This window comes from Eleutherodactylus coqui, chromosome 8 (genome assembly GCF_035609145.1).
Source record: "Eleutherodactylus coqui strain aEleCoq1 chromosome 8, aEleCoq1.hap1, whole genome shotgun sequence".
Taxonomy (NCBI): domain Eukaryota; kingdom Metazoa; phylum Chordata; class Amphibia; order Anura; family Eleutherodactylidae; genus Eleutherodactylus; species Eleutherodactylus coqui.
The window spans coordinates 46912408-46928415 of record NC_089844.1 but is presented as its reverse complement, the minus strand read 5'-3'; the positions used below and the strand labels follow the sequence as shown (position 1 = coordinate 46928415).

General features: G+C 43.0%; 1 protein-coding gene across 8 annotated transcripts in view; it reads right to left on the bottom strand.

Moving 5' to 3' along the window:
- LOC136576364 (DNA ligase 1-like) overlaps positions 1-16008 on the bottom strand; it is an 89809-nt gene that overhangs the window by 33465 nt on the left and 40336 nt on the right. For 6 of the 8 annotated variants that reach the window (XM_066575584.1, XM_066575587.1, XM_066575580.1 and 3 more), the window contains 3 exons: positions 13752-13804; positions 12788-12873; positions 10995-12705 (listed from right to left, as the gene is read on the bottom strand). The exons of the other annotated variants lie outside the window; for them this stretch is intronic. In XM_066575584.1, coding sequence (XP_066431681.1) covers positions 12256-12705; positions 12788-12873; positions 13752-13804 — 589 coding nt within the window. In that variant the 3' untranslated portion in view covers positions 10995-12255. Of the gene's footprint in view, positions 1-10994; positions 12706-12787; positions 12874-13751; positions 13805-16008 lie in introns of those variants that run through there. 8 annotated transcript variants of the gene reach the window in all.

Here is a 16008-nt window from a genome sequence, read left to right as displayed (position 1 = left end):
AGCAGGAATTGAGTATGTGCCCTGTGCCCATGCTGGGGCTGTCTAGGAGGACTATGCAGGGGGTAATACACTTAGTAATGGCCTCTCCTATTACAGGGGATGCAAAGCAGCAATCTGCAGAAAAGAAATCCCTCCATTAAATGGTTCAAAGGTGGTAGGGATTATATCAGGGGCGGGGGTATCGTCAGTTCTGGGTGTACAATGGAGACAGTAGTATTGTGTACACAGGTTTATTAAAATTACGCTGTGATATCCGAATTATAACACAAGTATTATGACAAATATTATAACATACCAGTAATTATTAGGAAATTATAGTACCAGTGTTTCGGGTGGCAATGCGCCACACAGCTCTGCTACATGCGCGTGTCACACACACCACACACTGCTCTACTGCATGAGTATGTCACAGACCAACAGAGCTCTGCTAAATGCTCGTCACACACAGTTCTGGTACATGCATGTCCCCCCCCCCCCCCCACAGCTCTGGTACATGCACGTCACACACCACACACATTTCTGGTACATGCACGTCACACACCACACACATTTCTGGTACATGCACGTCACACACCACACACATTTCTGGTACATGCACGTCACACACCACACACATTTCTGGTACATGCACGTCACACACCACACACATTTCTGGTACATGCACGTCACACACACCACCCACAGCTCTCGTACATGCATGTTACACATACCAGACACAGCTCTGCTACATGCATGTCACACACACCACACACAGCTCTGCTACATGTGCATCACAAAAACCACACAGCTCTGCTACATGCGCGTCACACAAACCACACAGCTCTGCTACATGCACGTCACACATACAGCTCTGCTACATTACATGCGCATCACACACACACCACAAACAGCCCTGCTACATTACATTCGCATGTCACAGACACACACAGCTGTACTACATGCTGGTTTAGGATCTGTGATGACCCCACGGTCATGCGATCAGGGGCGGAGCTAAGAGTCGGTAACTGATCACACAACAGTGACATCATTACAGGTCCTGTCAGCACATGGCTGCCGTCCGGCTCTGGAAGTTAGTAAAGTGAAGCACCTGTGATGACGATCATATGATCAGGGACGGAAGAATATTTAAAAAAAAGGTTATTCACTAATTTTTCTTTGGACTAGTTTCTGTCCGCTCATATATATGTCCTCCTTGGAAGTTGAGACATGATTTGGGTTAGCTGCATCGGTGGTCAGAGCTGGAAGTGTAATTAAAGTCTTCACTCCCATTCAAATTAATGTAAAAAAAACTCGAAATAAAAAAACAACTTTTCCTGTAATTATAATAAAAATGTCAAAACAAAACAGAAAAAAAAAACATATCAAAACATAACGCCAGAGACTTTTTTTTTCACCCTGTTTCCAAGAAAAAACAATAAAAAGCTATCAGAAAGTTATTCCAGTCAGAAGATGGCAGCAGAAAATCTATATTTTTTTAAATTTATTTTTTCAAAATAGTACAGGAAAAATTTGTAAATAAATGCGATATTATCATAATCCTACTGACCCACATAATTAAGTTATCATGTTATTTGTGCTGTAGTTTGTATGCCATAAAAACAAGACATTGGGGCGTGGACTAGAGTCTTAGTTGAGCCGACGCATGAGCGAGGAGCTCCGGCACAACAAAGGATACAAAAGCTGCCTGTTCTCCTGGGCACCCAGCTCAGGCAGCATCCTCAACCGTCCCACTACCGAGGTGACCTTCGGGAATCATCCTCGGGGTTACCGCTCCCCGCTGATCTTCTCCACAAGTGGAATTGGGGTCTCCTCTCTCCACATCGGGAGGCTTAGGAAGCACTGCAAGGCTGGGAATGCTGTCCCCTGGGGCACCTGTGCTTCCTGCAACAGGTGGGAGACCCACTGAGGTTCAGGCGGCGCCGCACTGAGACAGTGCTATAGTGCCGCGTCAGCACCATAATCAAGCTGGGATTCTCCTTCACTGGAGGACGATGATCTTTCTACACCAGGCTGCACTTCAGCAATAAGGCAGGGGATCCTGGCCCCCCCTGACTTCCCATAGCCTGTTGGTGTCCCACAATCAGATTCAGGAGACCCAGGAAAGCCCTGAGTTTGCTTGGGACTGCACCACAAGCTATCTCTACAGGAGGCCTGCTTTTCATACACTTCCTATTCTATTTTATGAGCAATCACTGCCACCATCTGGTATAAATGAATACATTGCTTTTCTAGGGACACTTTTCATAATGATCTAAAGCACTATGTTTTAAATAGTTCAAGAAGGGGTATCTTCTCCAAGTTTGCCAGTCTGACTTTCTGGGAGCACCCATTTCCAGGGGGCGTACGTAAACGCTCATGGGCCTGGGTGTAAAATTTTATCTTAGAGACCCCCAACTTCTCTTAACCCCTTAACTAAGGTGACCAAACGTCCTGATTTAGACAGGACAGTCCTGCTTTGGGACCCTGGCAGGAAAGCCATTTGTCCCACTTTCGGGATGTCTGGTCACCATAGCGATTACCAAGTGGGGTGCTGCAGCTTCCCGCCGGTAATCACTTTGCGTCAGTGTGCATCTGGGATCTTCCTCCCCTGACCTCTCCTCTTTAGTTCCGCAAGAGGAGAGGAGGGGGGAGGTGGTAATGCTGCGGGCGCACACACTTTCCACGGCAGCAGCGCCGAAAAGAGAAGTAGCATTGTTCTAAAGACCAGAAAGAGGGTAAGTATATCGGTTTCATGGGGGCTCTACTACTACTACTGTGGGAGGGGGGGGGGGGCCACTGTTACTTCCACATTCCGCCCGGCAATCATGTGACTGCTGGGTGTCACCTGACCCGCATTCCCCCCACGGTGTAGTGACCACCCGCACACTCCTGAACTCTGTCAGATCAGGAGGTTGAATGGAAAATTTATTTTTTCTCATTCATTCTTCCCAGCTCCAAATAAATTGGAGCTGGGGAGAATGGATAAGAAAAAAAATGGATTGGAAAGGGTTAATGAGGAATATCCGGTCATGAAACTGCCAGTCCTCCTCGTCCAGGATCCCCAATAAGCTTATGGTCGGGATGAGCGTGACTGGCATTTCCATTAGCTGGCATAGAAATTCTGTGATCTGCCTCCAGTACGCATAGATCTCTGGGCAGCTCCATATTAGATGGTTAACATTTGGTCCCGGTGTCTGGCACCTGTGACATATATTAGTAGGCGCCCTGTTCATTTTGTAAAATCTAGTCGGTGTTGGGTAGCACTGATGAAGTATATACAATTGCATTAACTTATTATTTGCAGCTGGCGATTCTGAAATCTACTCTATTGGCCCAACTATTCTTCAACTCCCCATTTCCCTCTAATTCAGCTACTCTTCTTGCTGGTGCCAGTGTGGTGGCAAAAAAAAGCTGAAGTAGATCTGCTGGAGGTTGCACTCGAAAACTAATCTCTTTAGCTGACAAAATCTAGGTTTAACTTAAATTAGTCAATTTTGGGATAATGAGCGGTTTTTACTATTCTCAGAGTTGACTACTAGATTTAATATCCTTTTGGGTTCTTTTACACGGGTGTTGTCGTTTTTACATTTATCCGCTGGCACCATAAAACGCTTGAACGAGCGCATAAAGGTAACGTTTGTGCACCCGTTCTGACTGCCCTGGCCTGGCACAAATATGCAGAGCTCGGAATGCCACTGGGCATGCGGATACCGTTTAGCTGCTAAGCTGTCTCCCCCCTCACTGGCTCCCTGCAAGGGGAGGAGGCAGAATGGGGTGGGAGCTATTGTGCTAAGCTCCCGCCCCCTCTCCGCCCCTTGTTGGCAGCCAGGAATTGAAGGGGGCTGGACAGAGGAAGCTTAGCAATTAGCTCCATCCCCATCCCACCCCTCCCATTGCACACACCCAGAAAGGAGGATAGTCACGCTGCTAAACCCCCTCCCACCTCCCTTTTCTGGCTGCTGTCATTTGCTCTCATGGGAGTCTATGGCAGCAGCCGTATTCCGGCCAGGAAAGATAGTTCCAGGACTATATTTCCTGCCTGACATAAAAGCGCCTAGCACTGTATTGACCGGCTGGACGCTTTTATGCCGAGGGAATACGCCTGTGTGATCTGATGCATTGCAGTACAATATAGCAGATGGTAGCGTATATCGTCCGGTCATGAAACCGGCGCCTGATATACTCATGTGAATAAAGCCTCAATCAGATTTTCCTTAAATACCTTGAAATTAGCCATCTCCTAAAAGCTTTTTCCCTACAAGAATCAATGTCCCATCTAAACTTAATGCCTGGCTCTCATCTTTTCAGGGCACTTAAGCCCCATTTACATGCAACGATTAATCGATCGCTCAAAATTTGTTAAAACAAAGGCTTTGAAGCATGAATTGTTGTCTGTAAATGCTACCATTGCACACTTTTCATTTGAGCTCAGACCTTCTGCTATGTTCTGCAACAGTTCCTAGGAGGTTCATTTGCATGGAAATGAAGCTGATAAAGTACTAATAGGCATAAGTGATAAGTGCCAACTAGTACTTTATGCAAAATGATCGCGCAAAACTGTCATTCTCCTTATCTTTTAAATGAATTTTGAGCGATCATCTTTGCATGTAAATGGAGCTTAATAAAGGCCTCTCCACTTATCAGATTCAGAGCCAACTGTTGATAGACCATTTAGAAAGCATCAATAAAAAAATGGGAAAATTACCTAAAAATTCAGATCTCAGATGACCAATGGAGTGAGGCATATTCCTCAATTACTTCTGTTTCTAAAAGCACAAACCACGTTGATCATTCTAGAATAGTAATGTATAGATGGTACCCAACTCCTCATATTATCAATAAAACGTCTCCTCAGTTTTCTAAATGCTGTTGGAGATTTGGCTCAACTAATGGTACTTTTATGCATTTCTGGTGGGATTGTCCATATATTTCAAACCTCTGGAGTCAGATTTTTCAGCTAATCTCAAACGTTAGTAATATCCAGATTCAAGCCAACCCTGCCTTAGCTTTGCTAAACATAGATGCTGAACAATTCCCTTCCACCCTACGCACCCCTTACTCCATATGTTGATAGCATGTAGAACCAACATTGACCACCATTGGAATAACAACATAATTCCTTCCTAGGTCCCTGAAATTATTTTTGAGGGCCCTCAAAGAGGATTTCAGGGACCTAGGGTCCAAGCTTAGGGCGAGGACCTCCAGGGTAGTTTTCTCGGAAATACTACCTGCACCTAAGGCCACACTAGAAAGGCAGCAGGATCTTAGGGAGGTAAACAAGTGGCTCCGGAGTTGGTGTAAGAAGGAGAGATTTGGGTTCCTGGAGTACTGGACGGACTTTGCTGTCGGCTACAGGCTCTACCGTAGGGACGGGCTGCATCTTAATGGGGAGGGTGCAGCTGTGCTGGGGGAGAAGATGGCTAGAAGGCTGGAGGAGTGTTTAAACTAGGGACTGGGGGGGAGGGTAAAATGAGAAATAGTGGGGTAGCCAGTGTAGCTAGCGACCTGGGTCAAAGAAATGTGAATGGGGGTCGAGCAGGAGGGGGGTTAGTACAGTTAGAACTGTGAGGTCAGCCATTAGCACATATAGCAACAAAACGATTTTAAAGAACAAAAATAACGATATCAATTTTATGACCACAAATGCACAAAGTCTGATTGGTAAAGTGGGTGAGCTTGAAGCAAGAATGACTGATGAAAGTTATGATATAGTTGGAATAACGGAAACATGACTTGATGATAAGTGCGATTGGGCGGTGAATTTGCAGGGGTACAATCTCTTCAGAAGAGACCGAAGGAACCAGAAAGGGGGAGGGGTATGTCTGTACGTTAAATCAAACTTAAATCCGAGACTACGGGAGGATATAGGGGTAGGAGACGAACAGGTGGAATCTCTGTGGGTAGAAATAAAGGGAGAAAAAAATTATAAAATCTTGATAGAGGTCTTCTATAGACCACCAAAAGTAGCAGAAGAAATTGAAAACTTACTATTAAGGCAGATAGAAGAGGTGTCAAAGCGCAACAAAGTAATTATAATGGGGGACTTTAATTATCCAGATATAATATGGGAAAATGAGACCTGCAAATCTCACAGGGGAGATAAGTTCTTGAGAGTAATTAAAGATAATTACTAGGGATGAGCGAACGTGTCCGTTACGGACACATCCGCACCCGGACACCGGCTTTGCCGAACACTGCAGTGTTCGCGCGTAAGTGTCCGGGTGCCGCCGGGGGGCGTGGAGATGCGCGGCGGCGCGGGCGGCAGTAGCGGGGAACAGGGGGGAGCCCTCTCTCTCTCCCTCTCCCCCCCACTCCCCGCCGCACCCCCCCGCGCTGCCACGGCGGCCCCCGAACTTTTTCGCCCGAACACCGAAGTGTTCGCAAAGTTCGGTGTTCGGGCGAAAAAGGGGCGGAGCCGAACGTGTTCGCTCATCTCTAATAATTACCTGAACCAACTAGTGCAGGAACCAACAAGAGGGAGGGCCATTCTGGACCTAGTACTAACTAATAAACCGGACCGAATAAAGGGGGAACAGGTTGAGGGGCACTTGGGGAACAGTGACCACAATATAATCATCTTCCAGCTGTCATTCAATAGGAAGCCTTCTCAGGGAGTAACAAAGAAACTAAACTTTAGTAAAGCAAAATTTGATGAGCTTAGAACTACTATCGGTAACATTAAATGGGACAACATCCTCAAAAATGCCAGTACGGAGGACAAATGGGAAAAGTTTAAAAGGATCCTAATCACCTCATGTGAGCAGTTAATTCTCTTTAAAAATAAAAGAATCTCAACTAAAAGGAAACCAATGTGGCTCGACAAGACGGTAAGAGGGGCAATAAACGAAAAACAGAAAGCGTTCAAACTACTAAAGCAACAAGGCAGCGAAGAAGCGCTAAAATCATACAGGGAAAAAAACAAAATATGCAAAGAAAGGATCAAAATTGCCAAGGAGGAGTCAGAAAGACTGATCGCCAAAGAGAGCAAAAACAACCCGAAACTATTTTTCAACTATATTAACAGCAAAAGGATTTGCAGGGAGAGCACTGGCCCTTTAACAAATAATGCAGGAGAAATCATTGATGATGATGGAGGAAAGGCAAATCTATTAAATAGTTTCTTTTCAAGCGTATTCACAAACGAAAAGGAAATGCCACACGAGATACAGGGGAATAAAATAAACCCCTCGCAAAATATGTCATACCTAATGAAGGAGAAGGTGCGGAATCGGTTAAAGAAGATTAAAATCGATAAATCGCCAGGCCCAGATAGAATATACCCAAGGGTACTAAGGGAACTAAGTGATGAGATAGCTAGGCCGCTATACCTGATATTTCTAGACACTATCAAGACCGGTGTTGTACCATTGGATTGGCGCATTGCCAACGTGGTTCCAATTTACAAAAAGGAGACCAAAAGTGAGCCTGGTAACTATAGGCCGGTAAGTCTCACTTCAGTAACGAGAAAAATTTTCGAGGGGATTCTGAGAGACGCCATTGATGAGCACCTCAAGGAGAACAAGGGAATAACTCCTCACCAGCATGGATTCATGAAGGGTCGCTCATGTCAGACAAATCTGATCAGTTTCTACGATGAAGTAAGCTCTAAGCTGGACCAGGGAGAATCTATTCATCTTGTATATCTGGACTTCTCTAAAGCCTTTGACACCGTGCCACATAATAGGCTAATATAAAAAATGAGACAGCTCGGATTGGGTGAAAACGTGTGTAATTGGGTTAAAAATTGGCTCATTGATAGAAAGCAGAGGGTGGTAATAACTGGCTCATACTCTGATTGGGCCACCATCGCTAGCGGGGTGCCACAGGATTCAGTATTGGGCCCCATTCTGTTCAATATATTTATCAACGGCCTGATAGAGGGGCTGCACAGCAAAATATCAATATTTGCAGATGACACAAAATTATACAATATAATTAATGCAATAGAGGACAATGTGCGGCTACAAACTGACCTAGATAAGCTGGGAGCTTGGGCAGAAAAATGGCAAATGAAGTTCAATGTTGATAAATGTAAGGTGATGCACATGGGCAGCAAAAATGGATGTTACCAATATACACTTAAGGGGTACTGCTAGGGAAAAGTGATATGGAAAAAGACCTGGGGGTACTAGTGGATTGTAGACTAAACTGGAGCAACCAATGCCAGTCAGCTGCTGCAAAGGCAAATAAAGTTTTGGGATGCATTAAAAGAGGTATAGGGGCAAAGGACGAGAACATTATCCTTCCATTATATAAAGCACTTGTCAGGCCCCACCTGGAATACTGTGTACAGTTCTAGTCACCGGTGCTCAGGAAAGATGTTACAGTACTGGAGTGTGTTCAAAGAAGAGCGACTAAGCTAGTACATGGAATGATGGGACTAGAATACCCAGAGAGGCTATCAAAATTGGGACTATTTAGTCTAGAAAAAAGAAGTTTAAGGGGCGACCAAATAACCATGTATAAGTACATGAGGGGACAATACAAGGATCTCTCCCAGGATCTGTTTATACCCAGGACTGCAACGGTAACAAAAGGGCATCCGCTACGCTTAGAAGAATGCAAGTTTCATCACCAACATAGAAAAGGGTTCTTTACTGTTAGAGCAGTTAGACTGTGGAACCTGAGGACGTAGTGATGGCAAAATCCATAGAGGAGTTTAAAAGGGGATTTGATGTCTTTCTGGAGAGGAAGGATATTATAGGCTATAAATCTAAGGTTATTTGTTAATCCGGGTTTACAGGCAGGAAGGAACTATTATGCTGGGTTCACACTTGCCGTATTCCCGTCGGAAATCTTGCAGTTTCGCAGCAAAAACCGCGAGATTTCCGCTGGGAGAACCGCCGCTAAACCGCGGCGGCTTTGAAACGGCCCGGCCGTTTGCTTTTCCGTTGCGGCCGTCTCTCCCATAGAGGAGAGCGCGGCCGTAACATAAACAAAAATCCAAATGTAAACAGACATGCTGCTTCTTTTGAAACCGCGGCTGCAGCCGCCGCAGCCGCGGTTTCAACCAGATTTACCGCAGCGGATTAGCCGTCCCGTGTGGACGAGGTTTCTGAGAAACCTCGTCCCCATGGCTGGTTAATCCCGAGATTAGCGGCCGCGAACGGTTTTGCCGTGGGCGGATCTGCTGCGGCAGAACCACGGCAAATCCGCCCTGTGTGAACCTAGCCTTAGGGGTTGATCCAGGGAACAGTCTGATTGCCATTAGGGAGTTGGGAAGGAATTTTTTCCCCAAAAGGGCTAATTGGCTTCTGCTCTTGGGGTTTTTTGCCTTCCCCTGGATCAACAAAACAGGACGCTAGACAGGCTGGACTAGATGGACATTGTCTTCATTCAGCCTTACGAACTATGTTACTATCTTCGAAATAATTAAATCAGTGAATAAAAACTGTTGGTTTGACAGCATTCAAGGGATCTTAATAAAAAAGATACATTTAGAATAGGTTGGACAGCCCGGCTCCAGAGTTCCTACAGCTTCATGCCCACATTAATTAATCAATTAATCATCGATGTTCCTCATTTAAGAGCAAGAATGCATAAACCCTAAATTCGAGTTCATTTTTCGTATTAGCCTTCTACCCACTTATTTGAATTCATTTGTTTAAATAGTGTTCTGTGTAATTTTTCATATATGGATACCTACGATCTTCTATTTGTTGCTCAATTTGCTTTATCATCATTATTGTTACAGTTGTTAAAAATTTCACTAAAAATCTACTGTGTTAAAACAAAACAATCAAAAAAAAATACTCCCTTCCACCCCACGCCAAAATGTTCCAAATGAGTTTTATGTACATTTCACTTCACTTGGAAAGTTTTAAAAAATTTTCAAAACATTCTATGGTATTTTAAGTAATACCAATGAAAAATGCAACTTGTCACACATAAAACAAGCACTCAGACAGCTGTGGCAATGGGGAAAGAAAAGTTACGATTTTTTTGAAAGTCTGGAGGAAGAATGACTGCCCATTTACAGGGACTGACAGTTGGTTGGTTTTTACGCGACTCCAAGAGGTGAACAATTTCTTGCTCAGTGCCCTGATGGTGGTCGCGTATACATGGGGCTACTATCGCCCGAAATCGCTCTTTGCAGCGATGATTTGAGTGATAATCGGCCCATGTAAAGGTAACTTTAGGTTGTTTTCATGTAGCATTTCATGTTCAGCGCTGGTTCCACCCCGGTTTTCGTCTTCGGTGCAGAAAGCTGTATAGGGACCGAAACCAGGATGGAGCCAGGACAGAACCATACGGCTCGATATGTGAGGAGGGAAGATCTCTTTGGTCTGTATTTCGCATGGTTTCCATCCCTGTCAGTCTTTATAGCTGGATAGAAAAGCGCTGATGATGATGCTTTTCTATCCAGCTTTAAATGCTGACAGGGAATAAATGTAATTGGAGTTAAGTGGCCCTACTGAGATTCCTACACGGGGCCCCATTTACAAGGAATTAAAGATTTCATAAATGTTACAAATGGAAATGTTTATACGGTTAATTTGTTGTAGAACTAAACAGGAGCTGTAACTTCTATGTGGACCTTGTAGAATTAAAGGGTAGCTGTCCCCTTCTATAAGCACCATAAACTAAGTATGATGCTTATAGGACAGGTCCTGCGGAGTCCGGGGATGTAATGTTTATACTTACCAGGGTCCCCAGGAAGTCAATGCTCCATCTATCAGCGTGACTCTTCATTCAGTTCGTATGCGCACTCCCATAGAGAACAGTGGAGCGCGTGCGACAGCGTGGGAATGGGGAGTATATACATTACATCCCCGGACTCCGCCGGACCCGTCCTATAAGCATGTGTCTTAGTTTATGGTGCTTATAGGAGGGGACAAGTTCTCTTTAAAGAGTTTGTATGAGATGGGAATAATGGATCTGACTGGGCATGAGCTGTGATACCAGATGCTACATACTGACAGGAGTGGCGCTGTTTTAAGATAAAAAGGCCCCTTTTATCCAAATCTCACACATCTTTCTTTCTTACTAGTATAAACGAGACGGCACACAGGATATATTTCTAAGGTTGTTTATTTCCAGTATATACTTTTATTATATCACTAGTATTATTACACTGTTTTCCTATCACTGTTGTTATAATATCACTAGTTTTATCATTCTACTATTATTATTCCATCACTATTATTACTATTATGCTATTGTTACTCTAACGCTATTATGTTGTATATGAAGCTATCAGACTACTGCTACAATCATTAGACCATTTTTACCCTATCACTAGTATTATAAGGTTACTGTTATTATCAGTGTACTATGTTGTTCTATTACTAATTCTAAGATGTCTATCCCTAACATTGTTGATCCAGAAGAAGGCGAAAAATCCTGGACACATTCAGCCAATTGGTGACCAGGGAAAAATTCCTTCTTGACCCCGGGAAAAGGCGATCGGTCCTAGAACCCCGGATCAAAGCCTTTAAAAGAATTTACGATTTTCTGTTATAATATTTAACCTACAACTATTACATTGTTTATACAGAAGGTAATTATTTTTTTATAATGACTAGTATTACACTATTATTACGCTTGCTTCTACTATTAATACTACACTATGAGTGATATTACACTAACCCTAACGCTATAGTTATTGATCCAGAAGAAGGCGAAAAAACCCTGGACACATTCAGCCAATTGGTGACCAGGGAAAAATTCCTTCTTGACCCCGAGAAAAAGCGATCAGTCCTAGAACCCCGGATCAATATATTATAAATACTATTATATCATCATTTTAAGAGTCTTATTACTATTGTTCCTAATTACTAATATTACACTATTATTACCTGCATGCTAATATCATTACTCCTCAATATTATTATATTATAAACCATAAACTACTATTATATTATTTTACAGCATTATTAGTATTGTTTCTTATTACTATTACACTGTTATACTATCTATACTAATATTATTACTATTACATTGTTTATACAGAAGATAAGCATTTTTTATAATTATTACGTTTCCTGAAACCATTAGTACTTCACTATTAGTAATATTACACTAACCCTAATGCTACAATTATTGATCCAGAAGAAGGCGAAAAAACCCTGGACACATTCAGCCAATTGGTGACCAGGGAAAAATTCCTTCTTGACCCCGGGAAAAGACGATCGGTCCTAGAACCCTGGATCAAATCCCTTCTACTATTATTGCTGATATCTTTATTATTCTACTATTAATTTATTTATTTTACTACAATTACTATTATAAAGATTATTATATTATTTTTACTATTGCTGATGTTACTGCAATAGTTCAGAGGTGGAGGGTGCTTCGCAGGATCGTCCAGATGATGTTTTTCTTGCCCCACATGCGGGGGCTGCTGTGGCGGATAGAGCGCTGCCTGATCCTGCTTCTTTTCAGTGACCAGTCCTGAATCTCTCTCAGTGGGTCAGATGGAACATCACTGCTGGATTCCTGGTCCTCTTCTTCCTCATCCTCAGGATCTTCTTCCTCTCGTTCCTCCTCATTCTCAATGTTCTCCTCTTTTTCTTCCTCTCTTCCCTCCTCCTTCATCTCTTCTTCCTCATCTTTTTTCTTCTCCTCTTCTTCCTCATCTTCATCCTCCAGCCCTTCACACAGCATGCGAGCGATGGCTGCTCTTGCTCGCAGTGCCAACTCTGCCTTTGTTGGTCTTGGTCTGATGACTTCTTTAATAGTTGGCCAATATTGTCTCTGGGCTTCCGGGTTTGTTGGCATGAGGCGCTTAAAATAGAGTGGATTAGTAAATTGTGTGCTCAGGTGACTACATATATACATGTCCATGATAGCTGGCACGTTTACTCACCTCCTTCTTGAAGAGAGGGGACGGCAGGAGTTGCATACATTTTGTCACCAGTCGGAACTCCTCTGCCGACGTGACGCTGGCATAAGCTGAAGAGAGAGAACAAGCAGATAATGAGCTCAATCATGTAGAGGAAGAGGCACAAAACTGACAGATATATGTAACCTGCTCACTGCTCAGAGTGTGACGGATAAAGGTCAGTTAGCAGCCATCTGTTCTCTCTATCTCCACCCTGTACTACATGGTCACCAGTTTCAATATCCAAACCCGCTGCAATTACCTATCCCCAGGACAATATGTTTTGGAGAAGCAGTTGTCCAGATGGGCCATCTCCTGCAGTCTGAGCCCACCACTAAGATCAAGTTGACAATTACTGGGTGCCTTGTGTCCTCACTGCATCCGTCAGATATAAATGTGCCAAACTTATCCATCAGGATCCACTCAACCAACAAAGACCTAAAAAGCCTCCCTTCAGCCTCTGTCGGGGCAGTGTATCGCAGTACCATTTTTGAGGCATGGAATAGCATATTAGATAACACAATTTCATATACACACATATACAGAAAAATATATCTGTATGTTTTATTAAATTGGAAGCCTATAAGCAACATATCCCAGTGTATTCCTACACATTGGAAGGTATACCAGCAGGATACTTGACTATATATACAATCTAATGTACAAACCCCTAAACATGGCTACACAACAAGACATAAAACCGAAAAAGAAAAACACCTACCACACCATAATATAAAACAATATCTTTATTGTAATAAAACATTTATAAATAAAAATACATAACCAATGCAAGGGGGCGCCGCAGACGAAGGCAGCTGTTGGGCCAAAACATACGTCGTGTACCCTAAAGCCCTCTTGCATGGGTTATTTCGCCCCCTGCCTACCCGTTATCCCAGCCCAGGGAATGCTATCCCTGACAACAGATGAGGAAGATAATGAAGAGTCCTACCTGATCCAAATCCGAAGCTGCTGGGCTCTGTAGTCCACATTGTCTCTGATAATCTGCATCACATCCAAAGCACAAAGAAAAAAGTGGTGAGAAAAGTTCTCTTAAAAGTCTTTCAATACATTATTACTGAGCTATGCTGCATATACAGAGTACTCATATACACACAGAGCTATGCTGCATATACAGAGTACTCATATACACAGAGCTATGCTGCATATACAGAGTATTCATATACACAGAGCTATGCTGCATATACAGAGTATTCATATACACAGAGCTATGCTGCATATACAGAGTATTCATATACACACAGAGCTATGCTGTATATACAGAGTACTCATATACACACAGAGCCATGCTGCATATACAGAGTACTCATATACACACAGAGCCATGCTGCATATACAGAGTACTCATATACACAGAGCTATACTGCATATACAGAGTACTCATATACACAGAGCTATACTGCATATACAGAGTACTCATATACACAGAGCTATACTGCATATACAGAGTACTCATATACACAGAGCTATACTGCATATACAGAGTACTCATATACACAGAGCTATACTGCATATACAGAGTACTCATATACACACAGAGCTATGCTGCATATACAGAGTACTCATATACACACAGAGCCATGCTGCATATACAGAGTACTCATATACACAGAGCTATACTGCATATACAGAGTACTCATATACACACAGAGCTATGCCGCATATACAGAGTACTCATATACACACAGAGCTATGCCGCATATACAGAGTACTCATATACACACAGAGCTATGCCGCATATACAGAGTACTCATATCCACACAGAGCTATGCCGCATATACAGAGTACTCATATCCACACAGAGCTATGCCGCATATACAGAGTACTCATATCCACACAGAGCTATGCCGCATATACAGAGTACTCATATCCACAGAGAGCTATGCCGCATATACAGAGTACTCATATCCACAGAGAGCTATGCCGCATATACAGAGTACTCATATACACAGAGAGCTATGCTGCATATACAGAGTACTCATATACACACAGAGCCATGCTGCATATACAGAGTACTCATATACACACAGAGCCATGCTGCATATACAGAGTACTCATATACACAGAGCTATGCTACATATACAGTACTTATATACACAGAGCTATGCTACATATACAGTACATATGTACACACAGAGCTATGCTGCATATACAGAGTATTCATACACACATTGCTATGATGCATATACAGTACTTATATACACACAGAGCTATGCTACATATACAGTACTTATATACACAGAGCTATGCTACATATACAGTACTTATATACACACAGAGCTATACTGCATATACAGAGTATTCATATACACAGAGCTATGCTGCATATACAGAGTACTCATATACACACAGAGCTATGCCGCATATACAGAGTACTCATATACACACAGAGCTATGCTGCATATACAGAGTACTCATATACACACAGAGCTATGCCGCATATACAGAGTACTCATATACACACAGAGCTATGCTGCATATACAGAGTACTCATATACACAGAGAGCTATGCCGCATATACAGAGTACTCATATACACAGAGCGATGCCGCATATACAGAGTACTCATATACACACAGCTATGCTGCATATACAGAGTACTCATATACACACAGAGCTATGCTGCATATACAGAGTACTCATATACAGAGCGCTATGCTGCATATACAGTACTTATTTCAGTTTTTCAGGACATTTGGTAAATTAACCGGTAACATTAAAAACTATAACTCGTCCCACAAGAAAAAAAAAAGTGACAAAAAAATATATGACCGTTGCGACTCTTAGAAGGCGGAGAAATAAAACATGAAAATGAAGAGGCAAATAATGTGTGTCCTCAAGGGGTTAAAGATGGGTTCCTGCTCTGTAAGACTGAGTGACCCTGTATTACATGACGCCCAGTTATTTACATGAGCACCATGTAGTGCTTCACTAATCTTGCTGGGGGCAGTCACCTGGTGATAGCTGCAGGATCCATGTAATCAACTCATCACCAGCAGGTCTGCGCTATGAAAGGAGGGAATGCTGTGAATGGCACTAGGGGGCGCTATCCTCATATAATCAGATCATGTTAGTATACAGGACGCCCACTGTTGTCGGAGTAGGAGAGCTGCTCAATGCCAATTGATTAAAGGAGATCCTTGAGCTCCCCTAGAAGTTTTGTGAAAGGGACTACAACCCCCTATGCAT